Below are 23,946 nucleotides of genomic sequence, written 5' to 3' on the forward strand. Positions count from 1 at the left end.
CGATCTGCAGATTACAGCTGGTGCTATGGGAAACCACCACTAAGCTCTGTGTGGTGGTGCGTGTGTGTGTTTTCTTTACACCCCCATTGTATCATCTCTCTTGATGAGCAAGAGATAAGAGATGACCGCGATGTGGTCGTCAGAAATCTGGGTCAAACAAGTCTAAAATAAAAACCTCCTCCGTAGAAACTCCGCAGAATAAATTTGGGATGATAAGAATAGAGGGTGACACATTTTTCCTCCACCGTGCACACGCGCGGGTCCAGAAACAGAGCCGTCATTACGTCCAAACAACACAGAGAGGCCGATGTTTTACAGGAAAGAAAGCAGCGTGGCTGAACACAGCTCCTTCTGTTTCTGCCGGCTCATTGGCTTCGACCTTTGACCTCAGCGCTGGGTAATACGACCACAGGCTTTAAGAGGGCTGAGCCAGTGCGCGCCAGGCCTCAAAACACACAAGTTCAGCCTATTGTGTGTGTTTCTTTGAGAGAGAAAGTATGTGTGTGTGTGCGGTCTTTTTTCTCTCACACAGCCGCGGTTAATTTATTCGGTACATGGGAAACTGTCTCGAACCTTTGCCCTCGCGCTGATCCGCGGTGCTGAGCTCGCCGTTCAAAGGAGAGGAGGGGGACACCTGAGCTCGAGGGAGGAGGGGGGGGATTCATCAACACACACTTACACACTCACGCACACGCATAACGATTTACACACATTTCAGAGCTAGAAAGCAGAACGAAAACTAATTGCTTCACGCAGAAAACTGGAGGACAAAACAGCACTAGAAAGGAAAAGAAGCCAGACAGCAAAAGAAAGCTAACGCAGAGGAATGTGTGTGTGTGTATATGTGTGTGTGTGTGTGTGTGTGTGTGTGTGTGTGTGCTGACAGGAAGTGTTGACAGCCCCTTGTGGAACAGTAGAGGTTTTATCTGTACTAAATGAGGCACTATACCACCCCCCTCCTCCTCCTCCTCCTCCTCCCCGGCTCTCCAACATTAACACTGACCTGTTGTAGTTCCTCGTTAAAACTTTGATGAAGGTGAAGCAAACTTTACTTTAGAGCTGTGCTCCAAAGAACCAGTTTCTTCCACAAAAGAAAGGAACAACAACAATAAAAAAAGAAAGTCCAGGGCCTGTACGTACATTCAGTCATTAAACAAACGGGACAAACTGTTTGCACGACTGAAAGTAATCATCCAGATAGCTAATTACACCATGAAAGAGACGCAGGTGCAGATTACATCATAATCATGGAGAACCCTCTGGAAAACCCCATCAAACAAATTCAAACTGTGCTCGTCTACCACTCAGAAACAGCATAAACCTGACAAGTCGTGACGGTGTGACTGAGAGAAGTATCAGTGAGTCACTCAGGTAAACAAAGAGAAAGAGAAAGTTTGGATAGAGATCTTGAACAGACTAAGGGCGTACTCAGACCTGGACTGTTTGGTCCACTTTAAACAGACCAGGTTTCGTTTCCCACGCTGGTGCAGACTTTTTATGCAGGTGTGAAAAGACACAAAAGAACCCTGGTGCGGACCAAACAACTGGACCTAGACCCACTTTTTGAGGTGGTCTCGGTCCGCTTCCAAACGAACTCTGGTGCGGTTCGTGGTTCTCCGTGAATACAAACCAAGGTCCATCCGAACTAACTACAGGATACATGCGCCTTTTGGGCCTTTAAAGCCACCGTAACCTAACCGTCTTTGGTTCCTGATCCTCCGTCTTCTGTTTAGCCACGCTGTTGCTAGCATGTTGTGGGTCAGGACACGCAGAGCATAGCGCCTCCTTGCTGCGATCATTGGTCTTCCTGTTCCTAAATTGTAAACGGTGTTGTTAAGCTGCTTTGAAGGAGCTGCTCTTGAAACTGAAAATGATTTAGCAGCTCTAATAAGAGCACAAACACACGTTTACCTCCATTTCTGGGTCTGTACTCTGTGTGCCGCCCTTTGTCAGTGCTGTCCAATGAGAGCACTGATCCTCACACACCTGGATGTGTTTACAGAATATAGTCCACTTGCAAAAAGTACAATCTGAATACGAACCGCACCAAACGAAAAAAATAAAGTCCGCTTTTGGTCCAGCCCAAACAAGTGGACCAAAGAACTTTTCTAGTCTGAACACAGCCCAAATGTGTGTGGTGTTTTAGACCTCAGAGACACAGAAGACCTTAAAAATACAACCAGCAACACGAAAGCTTCTTCAAAGAACAAGCACCTCAGCAATGCCCCAGTAACTCCATGAATCACTCTACAAGCAGCTGTTTGACGAACGCCAATATTTCACCATCTTGTCTCCTAAATCTAAAGCCGTGTTTCCACCAAGCAGACCGGTTCGGTTTGTCTTGGTGCGGCGCACATTTTGCAGCGTTTCAACTGACTTATCCCAGGACAATCCCTTAAAAACCGAGACGAGCCGGCCTACTTTTTTGGGACCCTTCCGTACGGGTACCAGACAGAACCGATCCGCTCTCAGAAGGTGGAGCTACAACACTGCAGACCGTTGATTGGTCAAAAGAATCTTCACTTACCCCGACAGCAGCTGCATTTCTCCTGGTGGCACACAGACTTCTCTGAAACAAAGCTTGATTGTTCTTTGTATCAAAGAGCTACATGCTAATCACAGAGAGTACGAAATGCTGCATGTCTTCATCTGTGCTCTTTGTTTACTGTGTCACGTTTCGTTGGATTTATTAGCGGGGTAAACTGCTATGGCGTCACGCTATTGTTTAACAGCTGCGGCTTCAGAACCCTGTTCTACGAAGCAGGATTACTGCCTAGCGAGGTAGCTTTGAGGATAGGTTCCGGATTCCCTGTTCTACGACACGGGATCACTCCTCAGCGAGGCGAGTCTCCATGGCAACGTACGCTGAACGGCTAACCTGCTCCAGGGCAGGTTAGGTTCCAGAATGAACTCGCGGACTATTAAAACCCCGCCCACTGACAAATGAGCCCTCACGGAAAAATGGCTTGTGCGTTCTTAGAGGATCCCATGGACATCGGAGACCGACCCACTCTCTTTTTCAGATGATGAAAGGTACCGGTTTTCCAGGAAGGGGTTGGTAGTACATGACACTTTCTACAGGTAGTTAAAGGGAATGAAGAACTCTCATTGCTGTAATAAGATCTTCAGTGCCAACACTTCTGTTCCATGACAATATTTTATCGCCTGTATTAAAATTGTGACAGGAATTCATGTAGGGCTCATGTGGGCTACATGTCTCACAAAAAATATAAACACGATAGGAATGAACAAATGAATAAATTCACGTAAGAACTAAATTAGATATGTTGCATGTTACAGTAAAAGTGCATGGTGAACAGTGCTATTTCAGGATGAGAATGGCACAAAATATTTTATTTGCACTACACCACTACACTTACGCATTTAGACTGTCAGCAATTTTCTGCCAGCACTCCTTCCGTGCTTTAGCAGCGGCGACGGTGTTGCTTTTAACGTTAATTACATGTTTCAGCTCGTCATACTTCCTCACGATCACCTCCTGCTCCTCCTGAGTGAAGTATGCGCTCCTTCTCTCTCCGCCTGCTCTGACACTCCAGACTGCTCCATGTTCGCGATTGGTCAGATGCAGCGGGCTCCGCCTTATATCTGTGCACGCGCTCATTGCCTAGCTGGATCCACTTATGAGGTCGATAACCAGCGTTGTAAAACCGTGTAGCGAGATCGCCGGCTACCGTGCTCAGTTCAGCGAGGTAGCTCCAAGGCTATCTCGCTAGACTGAACTTGCTTCGTAGAACAGGGCCCAGGCATCCAGCTTACACGCCGCCCACCACAAGAGGGCACAATTTGCTGTGGAAACGCAAACGGGATCAGGCCTAACTGTACCAAAACCGTCCTAGACCGTACTGAACCGATCCGACTGCTTGGTGGAAACGTGGCTTAAAATTGCTGTATGGCTGCACATTGTCACCCTTCTAAAGGATTTCAAAAGACATACTTGAATACAGCACAGTGTGGATGGCCAGTGTGACTGAGCCCTGTTTCCACCAAGCAGTTCAGTTTGGTTCATGTTGGTACGACACAGTTTGTGGTGTTTCCTTTGACTAAAACATGAATTACCAACCTGTACCGTCCCTCTCTTAGGTATCCTTCTGTTGAGATGCCAGACGTACCGATCTGACCCCAAAAAGGTGGAGTTAAAAACACTGCAGTCTGTTGATTGGTCAAAGAATCGTCTCTCCCTGTGTAACACGGATGGTAAACAACACATAACCCTGCCATGTTTAAGTCTCCAGTTGAATTTGAGAGGATAATTTTCTATTTTTTGGAAAACAGCGTCATGAAACAGTGTGAAACTGCTGTCGAAATAAAAGTAACAAATTTTTCTTCTTTGTTGGATTTATTTGCAGGGTACACTGTAAGACCCATTAGAAAGGAAACTGATTTATCTAACTCATAATTTTTAAATGATGGCAGTGTAAAAAAAAAAGTTGTTTTACCTCCATTATATTAATCATGCCTTTTTTGTATTTTTTTTCATATAGTTCATTTTGCTTCTTTTTTTGCTGATGTGTTTTCTTTTCTGTTGTCATTTTGTTTTTTATGTTGTTGTCACCTACTGATCCGTGTATCATTTATTTTGTTGTTGATGTGTTCTCTCTTTTGCTGTTTTCTCTTTTTTTTTTGTTGCCCTCCGCTTTTCATTGGCAGGTCTCATTTTTTGTTTTTATTCTTTTTATGTATTTTACTTGTCTTTTTGTTATATATTTTTGTTTTTTGTTATCCTTTTTAATACTAGATGAGTAAAAAAATCCATATTTATATTTTTTCTATTTATTATGGGGTCCTCTTTAATTATTTATTGTCTATTTGTTGTTTTTATTGTTTTTTTATTCTCTTTTAACACATTTTTTAATTCTTATTCTTTTGAACACTTGCTTTTATTTTATTGTGTTCCAAGACTGTGCAGCAATTTGGTCAACTTTGGTTGTTTTTAAATTTACTATATAAATAAACTTGATTGATTGTTTGATGTTGTATTCTCTCTCTCTTTTTTTTTTTTTTTTGTTTGTTTTGTTTTGTTTTTTATTTTTTTTATTTTTTTTGCATTTTTTTGTTTTTTGTTTTTGTGTGTATTATTTCTTGTTTTTATGTTTTCTTTTTTTTTGTGTTCTGTGATCTTAAAGGCCACCGTAGAAATGTGTTAATCACATTAATATTCATATTCTACAACCTTTTTATAGACTATGTGCTACTGTCACTACCCACATAAGGAAGATGAGAGTTGAATTGTAGCGTACAGATCAACTCTTCTCTCTTTTTTGTGATTTTTGTCATTAACACATGATTTTACTGTGATTCACCTTCAGATCTTGTTTTGAAGTGTTTTGATGAAAGATACTGAGATGAAACTATAAAAAAGTCACTTGTTCCTCCTCAGGATCAAGGAGAACGTTGCAGTGGCGGGAAGTCGCCACCTGGCGGCGGTAACGAACATTTAGCGTCACTGTGACCTCACAAAGATGGCGGCGCCCGTTATCAGACACAGCTGGTTCGCTTCCGTTTGTCGGAAATTGGGGACTTCTCTCTTTAATTCAGTTTTCATCGCTCAGGCAGCGGCACACGGCGTCAGGATGGAGTCACAGAGACCGACGAAGGTCTGTCAGCGAGATTTACCTTTTTCATTTACACCTTTTACCGCTTTTACGTCACTATTTCACCTGCTACTCTTTCTATCAACACAGAAACGTGCATTTTTCCTCTGTTGTTGTGACGACTGTAGCTTCACCTCACAGATTACATCACTGACTCTGACACTAAAACATGACGCAGTTATAAAAAGCGTTAAACGCCACGCTGCTGTCAGTAATGAGACGTTAATTAATGATGTTAAGCTCCAGGTGTTGATGTGTCTGTTCTCTGCAGCTGGAGTTTGCTGTGCAGATGACATGTGAGAGCTGTGCAGAGAAAATCCGAGCAGCCCTGGAGGGTCGACCAGGTATGAAAACGATAAAAAGGTTACAGGAAGTCCTCTGAATGTTTTCATTATACACTGAATACTACAGTTAGCATGTGAAACTGCTCTGTTTTTAACGCTACTTGCTGTTAACACGTATCAAATGTGATAAAGTCACATGTCTGTCATGGGTCAGTCTGGCTTTTTCTTCCTTCAGACTGACCAGATTCTTTAAAGTGACCATGGGTTCCTTGAAAAGTGCAATATGTTATCATTATTAACACTGTTGTATGATAAAATTTGCTAATTGTGCTTCAATTAGTGGGTGTAACTTGAACGCCAACTCCATAACACAATAAAAGTACAGCCACAACAGAACTTAGAAGAGGTTAGTTATCCTAACGGGACCCATAAAATTCACAAAATAAGTAATTTATTTGCTTTTTTTTTAACTTCATCTATGATAAATATAGCTTTGCAGGGGTGTTACCTTGCTGTATCCTTCATAGTACTTGTATATTTCTTTATTTACCTGTGAAACCGTCTTATATTTAGCTTTATGGAACAGTCATGTCAAAACGTTAGCATTAGAGCTGTATTTATCATATATCATAGCTGAATGTACAAAAAAAAAGGAAACAACTATTTACTTAGTTCCTCAAGTTTTTTGTCTCTGTTAAGATACCTGTCATTTTTAAAGGACTGAACATTCAGCGCAAGCTAATTTCATCTGCAAAGGGAAGTAGATGACCATGATAAGGTCACTGTGCTCCAGCAAAACAAAGATACCGAGGAGCAACACCCGGTTTAGAAAAATGTAGCCTAAAAAGAGTTGCTAAAAGTTGCTTTTTGCTTGAGGTTGGCTGCAGAAACACCGGAAACCATACACACCAAGCCAAAAAAAGGCTCTACAGCATTAAAAAACACATTTACAGCCTGGTTCAAAAAAACGGCCTGGGTATAAAAAAATTAGTCACATGACTGATAGCACCCTATAGCTGTTGTAAAGAAAACTCAAAGCCTGCTACTTCCTTATTTTAAACAGTCTTTGATACAAACAGAAAAACAAAAAGAGCTTCAGCTGCGTCCATCTCGGCCATTCGTCGTTACAAGGTTGCTTCCTCTTTGGCTGAACTAAAACTCGTTTGATAAACTTGCAACTTCGCTTTTCAAAAAAACATTAACGTTAACATTTATCATCATAAATGAAATAAATTAAGGTTCAATCTTCCGTCTTGGAGCCTTTAATACAATTATTTAAAAAATATAAAGCAAATCTGTAACAAATAGAGAACAGAATAGAAATAGAAGTACTTAAACAGACATGCAGGAAATAAACAGATAAAGGGAAGTTATTGAGAAGAAGTCTTTCATTTTGAAAGTCAGGCATCACAGCTGAATTATGTGATTGTTGTTTCTGGTGTTGCTGTGTTTAACAGGAGTGCAGTCGGTCAGCATCGACATCAGTAAGGAGGAAGTGTTGGTGGAGTCCGCTCTGACCAGCGCCGAGGTTCAGGCTCTGATAGAGAGCACAGGACGCCGAGCGGTGCTGAAAGGCATCGGAGGATCAGAGCGAGGTGAGGAAGCAGAGGAGGGATGGAGGTCTGCGAAGGCTTCTTCACACATTTAGAGATAATCTCTCAAACACAGCTGGTCACGCCTGATTTTTGTCTACATAACTTATCCGACATGGACAGTAAAGTTGTGGTGTAAAAATAGCCGCTACAGTTAGCTTCTGTTTCCCTCCGATAACATGAAACACATGCTAAGAAATGCTGTGTGACCACAGACAGTCCACTCATTCTGATTTCTTTCGTTTCGTTTGTGTTTTTCTGACAGACCTGGGGTCGGCGGTGGCCATGCTAGCAGGTGCTGGAAACATTGTTGGTGTCGTGCGTTTCCTGCAGCTGTCTGAGGAGCGCTGCTTGATCGATGGGACCGTCGATGGGCTGGAGCCTGGACCCCACGGCCTCCACGTGCACACACTGGGGGACCTCACACAGGACTGCCTCAGGTAAAAGAGATTAAAAGTTAATTTATGCAAAACGTACTTGATTTATTTTTTTTTAAAGAGGGGGTATTCATGTGTTTAAAGAGGGGGTTTCATGTGTTTAAAGAGGGGGTATTCTAGTGTTTAAAGAGGCGGTATTCAGGTGTTTAAAGAGGGGGTTTCATGTGTTCAAAGAGAGGGTATTCTGGTGTTTAAAGAAGGGGTATTTTGGTGTTTAAAGAGGGGGTATTCTCATGTTTAAAGGGTGTTCTGGTGTTTAAAGAGGGGGTATTCTCATGTTTAAAGAAAGGGTATTCTGGTGTTAAAAGAGGGGGTATTCAGGTGTTTAAAAAGAGGGTATCTAGGTGTTTAAAGAGAGTTTATTCTGGTGTTTAAAGAGGGGGTATTCTGGTGTTTAAAGAGAGGGGTATTCTGGTGTTTAAAGAAGGGGTATTAAGGTGTTTGAAGAGGGGGTATTCAGGTGTTTAAAGAGGGGGTATTCTGGTTTTTTATAGAAGGGTATTCTGGTGTTTAAAGAGGGGGTATTCTGGTGTTTAAAGAGGGGGTATTCAGGTTTTTAAAGAGGGAGTATTCTGGTGTTTAAAGTGGGGGTATTCCGGTGTTTAAAGAGGGGGTATTCCGGTGTTTAAAGAGGGGGTTTTTTTGTGTTTAAAGAGGGGGTATTTTGGTTCCTCTATTTTAAACATGGATATCAAGTAGGAATGCTGGATGTTGATGATGATTCATATTTTGAAGAAATCCTTGAACTTGTCTGTAAACCAATCAAAATGCTGTGTCCTAAAAGTTGCTGAAATGATGTCATCACATAAGGATCTCCCTACTAGTTCATGACCTGTTTAAGGGGCAGGCCTCAAACACCAAGGTTTTTTTCATAGCTCCATCCCTGACAGGCTTCTGGCGGACTGACCAATCAGAGGGGAGGGGGAGCTTTAAAGCGACAGTAGCTTAAACAAAGTGTGTCAGACAGAGGCTAAAATAAAGGTTTTCTAAAACACCGGTGTGACAAAAATCAGAATCTGTTTCAGTTGTAACTAATTTTAAGCTTCTACAGGGGCACAGGAGGGACATATTATAGAAATAAACCTCATATACCCCCTCTTTAAAGTTTTATTCTACTTCTATTTTACTGATTAGATTTTCTTTCCTCACACTGAACAAACTGTTTTGAATCTCTTCTTTTACTCACAGTTGTGGAGATCACTATAACCCCTCTGGGAAACAACACGGCGGCCCCGGGGACTCTGAAAGGGTAGAGTCCAACCTCCTCTTTAAATCGCTACAAAATTAACTCGCTCAGAGATTTAGATACAGAAATATATCAAGGAGGTAATCACAGAGTAAAAAATGAATCCTTTGTCCGTAATTGAGACAAAATCTCTCCTGAGATCTAAACAAACTTCAACACGAGCCAAATGTAAGATGTGAAAACTGGCTGTGATTGCCAAACACGTCCCACAAGAGCTCTTCTCATCCTCTAGCTCAGTTTGTTAATTATTTGTGAGAGAAAAAGTGGTTTTATTCTCGTTTCAGGGTTATTCACTCGCTGTGTGGTTGTGTTTTGTCGCACAGCATGCAGGTGATCTGGGGAACATCGTAGCTGGACCAGACGGCAGAGCTTCGTTCAGACTGGAGGACGGTCAGCTGAAGGTAAGTCTGAGTCTGGGAAAAAAGAAACGTTGAAACCATAGACTGTATATAGAGTAATTAACATGACTCTGCCTTTAACCATCGCACGGTTTTGAAACCAGAATATCCCCGTTACAGGCAGCTAGAGTCTGTGCAAAGTGTTTTGGCCTCTTGTTTACACGAAACGGGTGTTTTATCCGACCTTTTTCACCGCGGTTTTTGTGGGTTTTTTGTGTGTTTTGGGTGAAACGCTGTCATGTTTAGAGGGCCTGAGTGGAACCCAGTGAAAAACAAACACTTTTATTTTCTTCTTTTCTTACCATGCCCCCCAAAAATTACACAAGCAGCTGTCAGTCATCATAAAAAGTAATCACAAAATCTATTTTATCTTCACATACAGACAAAAAAGTGTGTATATTTCTATACACAGTAAAAATATTAAATTTAATTGAAAAAAAATGGTGTTAATAAAAATTGTACATGTAAGGCCAATATTTTTTTTTAATTTTGAATAATTTGCAAATGTTCAAAAAAATAAACATTTGCAATGTTATAAATTTCTAAAACTTGCGTTATTCATAAAATTTCAATAAGTTGCGTTTTTTTTTTTCAAAAAATGTTAAATGCTAAAAAATTGCTAAATTCTTCCAAAAATAGAATTTTTAAAAATGTGTAAAAAAAATTGTTAAAGTTGTGAAATTTAAAAAAATTATCATAATGTAATAAATTCGCATAAAAAAATAAGAAAGTGTAAATTCAAACATTTGCTTCATTTTCAAAAATTTTTCTAAAAAAATTGAAACTTTTTTTTATGGAACTCTAGTGATTTGCAAAAATTTGCAGAAATTTAAAGATTTTTTTTTCTTTAGAAACAAATAGATAAATGAATAATTTAAAAAAATCTTTAAAAATTTTGGATTTCTTTTTTAATTTAAAAAAAAAAATGTCCAAAAAGTGAAATTGAAAGAATTTGCAAAAAGGTTTTTTTTTTTTTAAATGCAAAATATTAAGGCTTCAATGCAAGATGTGATGCTTATCTAGTAAACAAAATCATTTTATTTACTGTCAATGTCCTTTATCATCAATAATAAGTGAAACAAAAATTCTTTTTATTAAAAATAAAAAGGCAAAGAGCGACATGAAGCTCCAGAGCCGCAGGTTGCAGACCCCTGATCAAACCACCTGTTTAGAGATCCTTGTGTTGTGTTGTGTGACGCTGCAGGTGTGGGAGGTGATTGGTCGATCACTTGTGGTGGATGCTGGTGAAGACGACCTGGGTCGAGGCGGTCACCTGCTTTCCAGACAGACTGGAAACTCTGGGGAAAGGTGGGTCAAAGAGAGACGGTTATATGAGAGACGTTAGCGCTTGTTTTCAAGTCTTTTACATTGTTTACAGCTAAACAAAGAAACAAAAAAACGCTGCTTCAGCTCTGAATTCTTAACCGTGGGGGCAGATTTCCCCAAATAAAACTAATGTGTTGAAGTTTTCATCTCCCCTCTACAGACTGGCGTGTGGGATCATCGCCCGATCGGCGGGTCTCTTCCAGAACACCAAACAAATCTGCGCCTGCGACGGCGTCACGCTTTGGGAAGAGCGGGACCGTCCGATCGCTGGGAAAGGTCGAAGCAAGAACATCACAGAGACTCCGTCAGCAAACCTCTGAGCCTCTGACACCGAACCTAACTGGGGAACATCTTGAGGACATTCGTGGACCCTGAGGAACATTTCAGCCTAATTCTCCTGTAATGTTCTTTGTGATAAAATCAAAGTGCACTTAGCGTCCTCTGAGGACTTGGAAAGCACTAAAAGAGATTACAACAACCCCCTGACTTTTTAAAAAGTCACCACAGATTAACCTGCTGTCCATTTAAACAGTTATAAATCTGTGTCTCCAGCCGCCTCTGACACCGCCGCTTCATCGCCGTCTGAAACGATGTGCATTTACGTTTGGAGGGATCCACTTTGGCAGCGGCGGCTGAGATAAATGCACTTCAATTTGCTCTGAAAGTGTCTGATCAATTATGCAAGCTTCATGAAAAGTAGTAGCAAAGAGTCATATCAGTGATGCTTTCCTGCTGCTGTGATCACAGCAGTAACTGAGCTAGCTAGCTTTAGCTTCATTTAGCTCATTTTTTGTTCTGTTGTTGGAGGAAAATCAAAGAATAGAGTTTTTTTATGTCAAAAACAATGTTAGCTTTACAGAATATGTTAGTTTCATGGATAAGAATGCGTCAAAACAGTTAGCATTAGCTTGTTAAATGGCTGCAGAAATGTTAGCATAGATTGCTAAACATAACCCAAAAGATTTGATCTCTTCAAGTGAGATAATTTTCAGTTTAGACTCTGATAATTCCAGCTTCTGATCCTAAATTTCATCTTTTACTTAAATGTTTGACAACCGCTAAGCTAACGAGGTTACATTAACGACTGAAAACAGCACCAGTTTGTTCGTTTAAGCTCCATGAGGTGTCATTAGCGACTCAGGCAGAAGGAGAGTTGAATTCCTCTGAGTGAAAGGGCAAGAAGCTCCGTGAGAAACACACACTCAGCTGTTTTCTTTATTTGGACTGTGAGTGAGCGCTTCAAGCAGGAACCTGACCCTCGGTGAGGACATCACATTCTCTCCTCCTTAAATCGCACTTGATGATTGATTATGATCACTTACTGCTAGCACTTGTCATTTCTGTGAAGACATCGATACAACCGTTTGTGCACTTTACTGATCGTCTGAGTGTGTAGCAAGATTTGCATTGATTTTCAGCATCTCTTGTCCCGGCCATGCTCCGATAACCTTATTGGATTTCCTCCTCTGAATGTTGCTCCATGTCCCCTTCCGTTTGTGTGAACGCTGCCTGAATGTGGATGCTATCAATGTTTGATCGACAGTTTCTGATTAATAATCAAAAAGTGCCAGAGAAAGAGAAACTCCCTGAGTCAGAATCATCGGCTGTTATTGTTTTTGCCGACTCGAAATATGTCCTTTAATCTGCAATGAAAGGAAAGAGATTATTGTGGGGAAAATATGTCAAAGTCAGAGCTAGCATCTAGCATCTAGCAGGCAAACGTCCATGTGCTTGTGCTGGCTGAGTGTAAAATTTTGTAAACCATTAACAGCCTCAAAATCAGTTTATCTCCGTTGTCTAGATCAAGATGCTACGATGCTTGTCGAGATACTGTTTGTTGTCTGTGCTTGTTTACATCTGGGTAGTAGGGCTTTATGGAAGTAGCCATTAACTGGAGGCAGGGGGCAGCACTTCAACTCAGAAACAACAATGACTAGTATGTTCGTCAGTATAATTATTGAAATAATAAAAAAAATTGTTTCAGCATCAGGTGATTCTGATGTAAGAATAATCACATTTTGTTGTTTAGTTAATTAATTTTCACACATTCGTAGTTATGTTCAATTAAAGTATGCAGTTGTATGTTTTCTGTCTAAATTTCAAATGTAATAAAATTCTGTAAAAAGTCTGAATTTATGAGGAGAAAATAAATACTTAAAGCTCCTGTTGGGACTATCCACTTTGCATCAGTTTTGGCGCCCCCCTGTGGTCAAAATCTCTAAGTATTGTTTTTTCTACATTCTGTTGCTTTTTACAGCTTCACCTGGAACCTTCTCTGTTTCAATGAAAATAACTACTTATTTAGCCTAATAATACAATTCAAAGGGTCAGAAAAGTAGTTTTTTTTATCACCTGGAGGAAATTATTGACCTTTAAAGCTCCTGTGCGGGCTTTTCACCTCTTGTCATTTTTGTCATACCTGTGGGCAAAATGTCCCTCTGATCTCTCTAAGTACTCTTAGCATCATTTTAACCACAAAAAATATCATTTGAAGCAAATCTTTGCTGTGAAAAAATGAAACACTTGTTTTGTTTTCAAGAGTATGACGTCTAACACTTCACTCGACACCTACTCTACCGCAATTAGGGTAATTTTTTTCTCACTAATTTGACTAATAAGGAATTTAAAAACAGTCAGAGAGAAAATAATGCCCTTAAAGCTCCTGTGGGGACTGTCAAATCAGGTGCCCCCTCTAATCTTTGTCAAGAGCTCGTCTTATAAACAAACATATTTTCATTCCAAAACTTTTTTAACATATATTAAAGTCACTTTATGTTAATCTGTAACAGGAAGTTTCTTCACCTGACACCTACCTTGAAGCAGCATTATTAGGCTTGATGAACTACTATACTAACATAGCTAATCGTGTTGTTGGTGTATTTGATTGCTTTTGCCAGTCATAAAGAGTCGTCGGTTTTAATTACAGCTTATTTTAGGAAGATCTAAAAATTGTCACAGGAGCTTTAATTTTTTTGTTTTGTTTTGTTTTTAAACATCAGTGTGAAGCTGTAATGCTGAGATTAAGGGTTGTTTGTGATGGTTTCAAATGTTTATATTTTTTTAATTTTAAATTTTGATCTATCATTTCAGCATTTCTTTACTTGACACCTACCCCGCAGCTGCAGTTTCAGGCACCCCAAGCTACCACACAAAAATAGCTAATCATGTTGTGTAAGTGTTTGACTACTTTTTAGGTCATATAAAGCCATCAGTATTAACTACAGCTCATTTTTTTAAACAGCTAATTATTCTCACAGGAGCTTTAATTTTCTAGAAAAGCAATAAAATTGACTGCAAAGGGCCATTAAGCTGTAACTAGGGTTTGTTTGTGGTACCAATTTATTTTTTTCATTGATATTTTGAACCCTAGTGTCAGAAGACACAAAATTGGTTTTCAATGTTTTTGCTGTCATCACTTGATAAATAAGATTTATAGATTTTTTTTTTAAATTTAACTCAACTTTATTAATAAATCATCTTTCATACACAAAAGCAACCCAAAAGTGCTTCACAACAAGAAGGGAAACAGCAAAAAAAAATAAAAAATAAAAATAATAATAATAATAATAATAATAATAATAATAATAATAATAATAATAATAATAATAATAAACAAAAATGAAAAAAATAGAAATATTAAAAATGAGTTAAAATTTATAAAGTAATATAATACAGCTCTTTTTTTAACAGCTGATTATTCTCACAGGAGCTTTAATTTTCTAGAAAAGCAATAAAATTGACTGCAAAGATGCCAATTTATTTTTTTCATTGATATTTTGATCCATAGTGTCGAGGGAAACAAAATTGGTTTTTAATATTTTTGTAGTCATCGTTTGATTAATGAAATTTATTGATTTTTTTTTTCTAAATTCCTTTCAAATTTATTAAGATTCAACCGTTCATACACAAAAGCGCATCACAACAAGAAGGGAAACGGCAAAAAAATAAAATAATAATAATAATACTGATAATAAAATAATAATTATAATAATGAACATAAATGAAAAATAGAAATATTAAAAATGAGTTAAAATCAATAAAGTAATACAGCCCTTTTTTAACAGCTAATTATTCTCACAGGAGCTTTAATTTTCTAGAAAAGCAATGAAATTGACAGTAAAGATACCAATTTATTTTTTTCATTGATATTTTCATTCATAGTGCCGAGGGAAACAAAATAGTTTTTTAATGTTTTTGTAGTCATCGCTTGATAAAAAAAATTATTAAATTTTTTTTTTGTCTTAATTCCACTCAAATTTATTAAGAAACCACCTTACATACACAAAAGTGCTTCACATCAAGAAGGGAAACAGTAAAAAAAAAATTACTTAAAAAAAATAATAGTAAAAAAAGTGAAATAATTAAATTAAATAAAATTGAATAAAATAAAATAAAATAAAATAAAATAAAATAAAATAAAATTAAATTAAATTGAATTAAATTAAATTAAATTAAATACATTTAATTCAGTAAAATTTATTTGGACCAGAGAAACATTTTTTCTACTTTTTATTTAATTTTGTGGAATTTTATTAAACAAAAAGCGAAACAAAAAAATATAAAAACAAACGGAAATTTAGAGAGGATACTTAATAATTTAATATCTATATCTATTTATATATAGGTACACATACATATTTTTTGTTTTTTTTACATGTATTTTTGATTTATTCCTTAGTGAAACTCTACATTATCACAGTTGTCCTCTGGCTCTCTCCTCTGTGGTTTAACTACATGTGTTTTTCTTTGTGTCCCTGCTCATAGTCACCTCCTCTCGCTTTGTTTCCTCTCTGGAGCTGAACCTGCGGCTCTGAAGTGTCCTCAGCTCTTTGTGGCGGCTCTCATAAATTAAACCGGCTTCACCCTGGCTTTGTGTGTGTGTGCGGACTCTGAATCCTTTTTTTTTTTTTTTTTTTTTTTTGTGATCAGCATCCTCCAGCAGCGGCAGCAACAACAGCCCACCTCCCCTCTCCTCTCCCCTCCCCTCCCCTCCTCTCCCCCTTCCTCTCCCGCTCCCCCTCTGCAGCCTCAGTATGCCCGTCATGCAAACGGAAGCAGGCGCTACCATTTTGAAACACAGCACCGCCTAGGTAAGATGGTAGATCTTTTCATTTAACACATTTTTCCTGCACATTTCTCGCCCTGTGAGCCGCTCGGCAGGTCTCTGATTGAGATCTGCGTGACGCGGATGTGTTTTCGGCTCGTATGCAGCTGCAAACAAAGACTATTAGACCGTGTTGTCGCCCGGGAGCCTCTCGGTGTTACACTGTGTCCATTCCTGTGCGGAGAAATGTGATTGTCTGCTCTTCCTCTGTATCGATCTCCCACTGAGATCCAGTTGTGTTGTGACTTTATCCTCTGAGCTAATGCGTAAAAGTGGTGTTTTTATTCTGCTGGATGACTGGTTTTCGCGCTGTGTCTTGTTTTGTTTGGACTCTCCAACATGCATCCTCTCGCCATTCACAATTCCTCACCAGTCCCACTCATACAATTCATCTAAACCTCATTCAAACTACTTCTTTTCTTGATTTTAGCGATTTTTGTGTGTGTTTTTTTGTGCGCCGAGCTGAGAAATGTGTTGACTCAGCCTCATGCTGCGTCATCAGAAAACCAGCTTCCCCTCTGGACATGCCTTAAATGAACCCACTGTTCCTGCAGCAGCCATATGCAACAAGGGGGTACAGTCAGTCAGTCACACAAACCTGCGTCTCCTCTCACATTTTTGAAGAGGAGGAAGAGGTGTGGAGCAGTCAGCAGCAGCTGGAACCAGAAAATAGACACATGCCTGGTGTCATGTTCCACTTTGCCCTTTGATTTACAGCCGGCTGTAAAGGTTGCTCAAGAAGAGCGGTGAAGAAAGGTGTTGGCTGACCTGTTGAGACACACTTCTGTTTTTTTTGTGTTGTCGTCATGTGATTCAGGGAAGAAACGTGCTCAGAAACGAACACTTCCTCTGAAAAAGCTCCTTCCCCGCGTCTGTCTGCTGTGAATGACTCACTCCTGTAATCACAGCCGGGGCTTCAGAGAGAACAGCATCCTTTAAAGATCTCCTTCAAACCGTCTCGTCTCCATGTTGAAGGCTGTTGTTAGCAGATCGTCTGTATGTTAATCTAGATTTATCTGAGGTTGCGTGGCGTCTATGTTGTGATATTTGGCTTTAAATCGTTTTTTAAGCTCAAGGGAGGTCAGATAGTTCCTTACATTATCTCCAGATAACGCGGGGAAACGGAGCACGCCTTGTGCAGCCTCCCCTCCTCCGTCTCAGACGTTTGATAAAGAAACTAAATTGCTGGGTCAGCGTTCTGGCGGCGTACTGCAGTCCACTGTATCCACACAATTGCACTCAACTACTTCCTCCTCCTCTCAGAGTAACTACACAAGAGCCAAAGGCGTGGCGTTAGGTTTGCTGAGTAGTTATTAAACAAACCCTCACTTTTCTCTAACCACACTAAAGTACACCCTTCCTCTGTCCGTCCACAGCGCCATGGACAAGAGCAACACAGTAAAGCTCTTCGTGGGCAACCTGGCGTTGGACACCACGCAGGAGGAGCTCTCCGCCATCTTCGAGCCGTACGGTCAGGTGGTGAGCTGCAGCGTGCTGCGACAGTTCGCCTTCGTGCACCTGCAAGGGGAAGGCGCGGCCGAGCGGGCCATCCGGGAGCTCAACGGACGGGAGTTCAGGGGGAGGAATCTGGTGGTGGAGGAGTCGAGGGGTCGGCCGTTGCACTCCACGAAGGTGTTTGTGGGTAATCTGAGCGGGATGTGCACCACGGAGGACCTGCAGCAGCTGTTTCAGACGTTCGGGAAAGTCCTGGAGTGTGACAAAGTCAAAGGTGAGTGAAAATGCTGCTAGGTCGAGTAAGGGACTTTCAAATTTCTGATCCTGATATTGGCCTTTGACTCAAAAAGTAAGGCTGGGTAACAGGGACAAAAAGCCAACCCATGGGACATTGCCTGAAATTGCTGTGGGAACTACTTAGCGCCAAACCCCACACTTAAAATCCACAAACATCAGTTGCAGGTTTGATCAATATCAGACGATACCAAAGCCCAGGTAACAAAGTGAGTACCAGGACTTCAAAAGTAGGATTGGTGCATTTAGAGCTGGGCGGTACAACCGGTGTTTATGATATACTGTCAGCCAACTTCATGGTGGTGTGGGTTTTTCGCCCATTTGGCTGCAGCGTTAGCCCCATGCACAACTGCAAATACTCGTCCAGTTAACTAACTACACCATGAAAGAGACGCAGGTGCAGATTATGTCATAATTAAGTTGAACTTCCTGGAAAACCCTGTTAAACAAAGTCGAACTGAGCATGTCCACCACTCATAAACAGAGATAAACCTGGCAAGTGGTAACGGTGTGACTGGGAGAAGTTTAAGAAAATCTTTTTCAGCCGGAGAAAAGGAGATTTTATAACAAGAAACACAAACAGCTGTTATCAATGAGTCAATCAGGTAAACAAAGAGAAAGAGAAAGTTTGGCAATCTTGAACAGAGTAAATGTGTGTGATGTTTCCAAGCTCACAGTAGAAAACCTCAATAATAAAATCAATAACATGAAAGCTGCTTTGTGAAACAAGCACCACAGCAATGCCCCAGCACCTCCATGAATCACTTTTAAAGTGATACTCTGGGATGGAGCAAGTTGGGTCCTATCACAAGGTTCAGGGCAGAAATTACCCCTACAGCAGTGTTTTTGTGCAGCAGAAGCCCAGAGCGCTCGCACCAAATACCCCCTCCCTGCTCCTCTGCCGGTTTCCTCTGCACTCAGACGGGGCCATATTTTACTTGACCAAAAACACAAATAAACGGACTCCCACCGAAAAAATCTGATATGGGTCTGCATTCACGCTTTATTTAGAGAATTTTCAGCGCGTTACTTTCACACAAAAACACCGCTAAATAAGGCTCTAGTTCTCATCGTGTCTCTTCGTCCTGGCAGACTACCTGCATTTGTTTATATCTGGCACACCGTGCGCGGACTGATACACTAAGCGGCACTAAGCTCTGCAGTGGAGGTAGCGCCGTTTTACAACACGATGAGAACTAGAGCCTTATTTAGCGGTGTTTTTGTGTGAAAGTAACGCGCTGAAAATTCTCTAAATAAAGTGTGAATGCAGATCAATATCAGATTTTTTCGGTGGGAGTCCGTTTATTTGTGTTTTTGGTCGAGTAAAATATGGCCCCGTCTGAGTGCAGAGGAAACCAGCAGAGGAGCAGGGAGGGGGGGTTTGGTGCGAACGCTCTGGGCTTCTGCTGCACAAAAACACTGCTGTAGGGGTAATTTCTTGATGGTGAACTTCCGCATTTCACCGCACACATCTTGGAAGGACTCAAACGTATAAAAGCAAAAAGCGAATCAAACTTGTAAATCTGACAGCAGTGAGCCTCACCGGTTTGTCTCCCTTATCTCATCTGTTCACTGAAAAAATGTGTCATCTACTCTAGGGATGGGTACCAAATAAGACACTTTTAGAGGTACCGACCAAATTCTGTCAAAAGTACTGAAAACGGATTCATGTAAAATCAAAGGCACCATGTTTAGGTCCCTCAATGCATCCTTGTGACTGTGAGGGAGTGGTAGAGTAGGCGATTTTCCATGCTGGACATAAACACAGCATTGCAAGGTTATATATTGAAAAACAAATGTGTTAAATTGAAAAAAATGTGCTTTACTCTTAAACAAATTGATATTTTTTTAGCACAGAAACAAAGAAAAGTACTGAAAATTGGTATCGTTGAGTACCGGTACCAATTGCCAGGTACCCGGCATTGGTACAGTATCATTGCAAATGTGAGAGGTACCCATCCCTACTCATATTTTGTCTCAAACGATCACGCATTATGCAATGTCTGCCTTCATACAGCCAAACAGGCACTGTAATCCTGCCGTTAGCGCCATTAAAGCAAACGCTCTTTTGCGCCGTTAACCTGGCTCAGGCATTCCGCTAATCACCTTTTTTTCGCCGTTAGTATGAACAGTCTGACATGCAGACAGGCCCTCGTCGCACCACCTCTTACACAGTTACATGGCGGGGTCCCCTGTCAAAAAATGTTTCAGATGTTCATCCATCAACTGTCTTCATTGACACATTTGATTTTTGGTCCAGAGTATCTGCGCTGTACACGCCCCGTTACAGTTTTACACAGTTTGACGCGAGAACTCCACCTGTAGTTTCTGTAAGTAACAGAGATAAATCTCCATGATTCAATTCGATCCTATTGGTATTTATTTACTCTGCTCTCAGAGTTTCTCCCTGTGTTACAGGTTGGTACTGACGCTGTTTTTAGAGCAAACAATCATACCAGTGATAAAATTTAAATTCAACTGATGAAAACAGCGTTGGCTTCTCTGAGTTTTATTGCTCCTGAATGATGATTATTAGACGTGTTTGACGAGTCAGAGCTTTTGTCCAATAGTTGCTCTATAAATCCAGAGATATGAAGGATGAGTTCATTGCATTTACGGTGCTAACAGAGTGCGCACATTATGCTAACGTCAGCAGCTAAAAACAAGGTGAACTACCTTTCCTTTTTGAAGTCTGCAGAATAAAAGTAAGATCTCAGCGCTCGAGTCATTGTTGCTTCGCAAACTCACTCAGGCATGCTCGTCAAAATCAATATTCCTGATGGTTGAATAAAGAGGTTAGGTCTCAATAAAAACTGATCTGTTACGGTGTTGCTTTTAAGTTTTAAAATGATCAAATGGGCAGAGTTTTCAGTCAGAAACACAAGAAAAATCAAGTGATTTACAGTCGTAGAAATATGCTACACCAAATTACCAGAGGTCCCCATGCAGTATTCGTATACCTTCAAAATCTGGAAAAATACCCTGATATTTTTTTCCAAACCGCACAGCTCTAGGTGCATTCCTACTTTTCAAGTGTTTGAATAACAGGGTGTCAAAATATTTGGACTCTTTTGTATTTTTTTATAAAGAAAAACATGAAAAATGTGAAATCCTTGTCGCTCAGTTGGACGAGACACTTTCCATTTGGCACATTTCATTCATCTGGTAGAAGTAATAAGTTCCTGTGGCGATGCCACTGTGATGCTAATTGTTGTCCCTGTGCTCAATGACAGCCAGGCATTCCTCTTCCGCAGGTTACGCCTTTGTCCACATGGAGAACAAGGAGGATGCGCTCCAGGCCATCGAGGCCCTGCACGGCACCTCGTTCAAGGGCCGCCCCCTCTCAGTGGAGCTGTCCAAAGTCCAGCCCAGCAAACAAGCCCCAACAGGAAAGATCCCCTGTGTTAACTGTGGGAAACAGGGCCACTACGCCGGAGAGTGTCCCGTGGGGAAGCCGTCTCTGGAGCAGTACCAGAGTCAGGCGGCGGTCCTGGCAGCGGCGGCGGCTGCAGCAGCGGGTCTGCCTCTCCAGGTCCAACAGAGCGTGCACAATTCAGTCTACAACACCTCCACCTTCGACCCCACGTACGCTGCTCTGACGGGGATCACCACAGGCACGCGCACTGATGGGAACCCAGTGAACCCAGCTGTTTATGGAGCCCTCGCCAGCCAGGTGTACGGTGCCAATGTCGCCAATCAGCTTTACGGAAGCGTGGCCAATCAGGCAGCTCTAACGTCAGGGGCCACCCAGGTGTACAGCTCCATGACCCCCAACATCTACGGCCAGATGGCTGCGACGCCGGCGGCAGCTGCTGCAGCCGCGGCGGCTGCTGCTTACTCGACTCCGGTTTACACCCCCGCTGTGGCCAACCCGCAGGTCTACCTGGCTGCTGCGCCCGGATTAGAAATGCCAACAGCAGCCGCCGCCGTCAACCCAGCCTACACTGTATCTCCAGCCATCTACGGTGCCGCCACACCAGCCTACGCACACATAAGCGCCATGGGAGCAGCCGACCCTACGACAGCCATCTTCGAAGCCGCCAGGCAGGCACACTACTTCGCCCAGGGCCAGCAGGTTGTTGCAGAGCAGCAGTCGGTGGCTGCGGCAGCGGCAGCAGCAGCTGCGGCCAAGTCTGGGGAGAGGGATCGTAGTCCTCTGAGGAGGTCGGTTCCTCTGTTGCCAGACCCAGTGCTGAAGCCGTTCATGTACCAGAGAGCGAAGCCGCGACGACCCCTGCTCCCCACACCGGCCGGTCGGGCGGCTGAAGAGGCCGTGGAGGCAGCGGAGGACCCCATGGCCAGGTAGGAGGGGGGTTAGACCCTGAACCACCAGAACCTCAGCTGCTCAAGATTCCCTAACGCTTTCATTTCCTGCTACTGATTTGCTCACACCGCCCCCCTCCTGCTCTAACCGTCCTCTCCCCACCTCGCCCACCTCTGTCTCCCTCCTATCAGGTACTACGCAGAGTACTACCAGCAGCTGCAGCAGTATCCTCAGTTCCAGTACGCCTACCCGCCACCCGGCGCCATGACAGCCATCGCCGGCATGCCAGGAGTGCAAGCAGTCCCCGCTGTCCCGACGATGTCCGCTCAGCCTGTCGCCACGCTGGACGCCCTCAGGCCAGTGGTCCCCACCGCTGCGGCAGTGGCAGCCGCCATGGCTGCACCCAGGGTGTATGAGCCGCCGTTGCCGCCGCCCACGCGCAAGGAGGCCATCCTCCGCCGCCCCGAACTCTCCCTTCACACGCCTGAGCCCCCCTTCCGATAGTCGCACACAGCTCTCCTCTTTTGCCCTGAACCCCAACCCCACATCTCTTCTTCCACCCCAAACTTGATCACCTTACAGCAGCTGTGTGAGTGTGTGCGACGAGTGCGCGTGTGTGTGTGTGTGTGTGTGTGTGTGTAGGGTCTGAAACTGGGGGCTTCTCAGTTTATTAACCTGCTTTGTGAGGGTTGATCAGCTGACCTTGGTCCTGTTTCCGTGCACACAGTGCAGCCATGAAAGGGAAGCTCCTCGTCTGCTGAACGGGCATTCTTTGTGCGTTTTAGTTTTACTTTCTTATCGTGCCAGTCTCACACGTGTGCCAGTATTAGACTGACCTGTCAGTCATTTCATATGCCTTTATTTCTGCAACCCAGTTATGATTTTCTACGGCCAAAACCGACAAAAACAGTTGCTGGTTTTCGAACCTCTTAGCCATTCTCTTTCGGCCTAGATGATCAGATAGGGCAGCTAATTTCAAACCTTTTTTGCCTTATTTTGAAGAAATGTAGGCAGACGAGAAATGAGATTAACACATATTGTGTCCTGGCTGCATTGCTTTGTGTCAAACAGAACCAAGGTTGTTTTTTTTGTTTTTTTTTGAGGGGGTGTTTGTCTTTAACGTGAATGTCGTGTGTGTGGGTGAGTGTAAGAAAGAGACACGTGCGGGCTTCTGACCTTGCAGCGCACAAACGCAGCAGCTACGACTGCGCCTTGCTGAGAAAACAACCTAAAGCACACATTTTACGTACTGTATCGTATGTCTGGATCTCCCCCTGACCCCGTTCCCCCCCCTGTACTCTTAACGACAACACGGGAAGACACTGCTTCATCTCTCTTTCTAACTACAGCTGCCTACCTCTGACAGTTAATTTCAGTCTACTCGATTTCATTGACCAGTCATGAGTTTATTCATGCACCTTGTGAAGGAACAGGGTCCGCAGTTTGAGGAGGGTGGAGACGATTTTGTAGATATTCCGTATGAAGTCCTCCGCCATATTTAGAGGCCTTGTTTTAAAGTATTTTCTGTGTTTTGTTTGTTTTCGTGTTTTCTTAATGTAATGTGAGTCAAACTGGGCATAATGATGGTAATGAAACAAACCCATGTGTGACTACTGAACGAGTTGTTTACAGACGATCTTTACACTGCATCCTACGAGGAACCGCGATATGTGACAGGCTTAAACTATGTGCCTTTAAGCTTTGAGTGAAGTGCATTAAGAGGAGGGGTCTCCCATTTTTAAGTGCTTTTGACGTTTTTAATCATTTCAAAGGGTGGGCGGGTCGGGGAGGGTGGGGTCAGCCCGGCGGAGCTTAGCATCCACAGGGCTAAGAGCAGTAACGCTTTCCGGTGGACTTGCACACACGTTTGGATATTTTTCGTATCATAGTGTTTTTAAACAGCCACAAACTGAGCCTCACAGGTTCGAAGGTTA

The 23,946-nt window shown here is 42.1% G+C and overlaps 2 protein-coding genes across 3 annotated transcripts; both read left to right on the forward strand.

Annotated features, from left to right (window-relative positions):
• The first annotated feature begins 5,456 nt into the window (after positions 1-5,456).
• Positions 5,457-12,954, forward strand: ccs (copper chaperone for superoxide dismutase). Its single transcript, XM_074662296.1, has 8 exons — positions 5,457-5,615; positions 5,884-5,956; positions 7,354-7,491; positions 7,754-7,928; positions 9,114-9,174; positions 9,495-9,572; positions 10,774-10,877; positions 11,056-12,954. The coding sequence occupies exons 1-8, from the start codon at positions 5,481-5,483 to the stop codon at positions 11,213-11,215; spliced, it is 924 nt and encodes a 307-aa protein (XP_074518397.1). The 5' UTR covers positions 5,457-5,480; the 3' UTR covers positions 11,216-12,954.
• Positions 12,955-15,852: 2,898 nt separating this feature from the next.
• On the forward strand, positions 15,853-23,935 carry rbm14b (RNA binding motif protein 14b). 2 transcript variants are annotated; one of them, XM_074699121.1, is made up of 4 exons: positions 15,853-15,985; positions 17,376-17,728; positions 21,003-22,050; positions 22,204-23,935. In XM_074699121.1, exons 2-4 carry the CDS (start codon positions 17,380-17,382, stop codon positions 22,514-22,516), a joined length of 1,710 nt encoding a protein of 569 aa, XP_074555222.1. In that variant the 5' UTR covers positions 15,853-15,985; positions 17,376-17,379; the 3' UTR covers positions 22,517-23,935. The 2 variants fall into 2 exon arrangements, with proteins under 2 accessions (XP_074555222.1, XP_074555223.1); XM_074699122.1 differs by lacking the exon at positions 15,853-15,985 and adding an exon at positions 17,077-17,284.
• Positions 23,936-23,946: the final 11 nt, after the last annotated feature.

Source organism: Halichoeres trimaculatus, unplaced genomic scaffold (genome assembly GCF_033239565.1).
Source record: "Halichoeres trimaculatus isolate MK-OKI-2021-1 unplaced genomic scaffold, fHalTri1.1 fHalTri1_scaffold_22, whole genome shotgun sequence".
Taxonomy (NCBI): Eukaryota; Metazoa; Chordata; class Actinopteri; order Labriformes; family Labridae; genus Halichoeres; species Halichoeres trimaculatus.

Coding starts and splice junctions, on each gene's coding strand:
- ccs (XM_074662296.1), top strand. CDS start 5,481: ATGGCGGCGCCCGTTATCAGACACAGCTGGTTCGCTTCCGTTTGTCGG. Junction 9,175..9,494: donor GCCCCGGGGACTCTGAAAGG/GTAGAGTCCAAC, acceptor TTTGTCGCACAG/CATGCAGGTGATCTGGGGAA. Junction 10,878..11,055: donor ACTGGAAACTCTGGGGAAAG/GTGGGTCAAAGA, acceptor TCCCCTCTACAG/ACTGGCGTGTGGGATCATCG.
- rbm14b (XM_074699121.1), top strand. CDS start 17,380: ATGGACAAGAGCAACACAGTAAAGCTCTTCGTGGGCAACCTGGCGTTG. Junction 17,729..21,002: donor GGAGTGTGACAAAGTCAAAG/GTGAGTGAAAAT, acceptor CCTCTTCCGCAG/GTTACGCCTTTGTCCACATG. Junction 22,051..22,203: donor GCGGAGGACCCCATGGCCAG/GTAGGAGGGGGG, acceptor CCCTCCTATCAG/GTACTACGCAGAGTACTACC.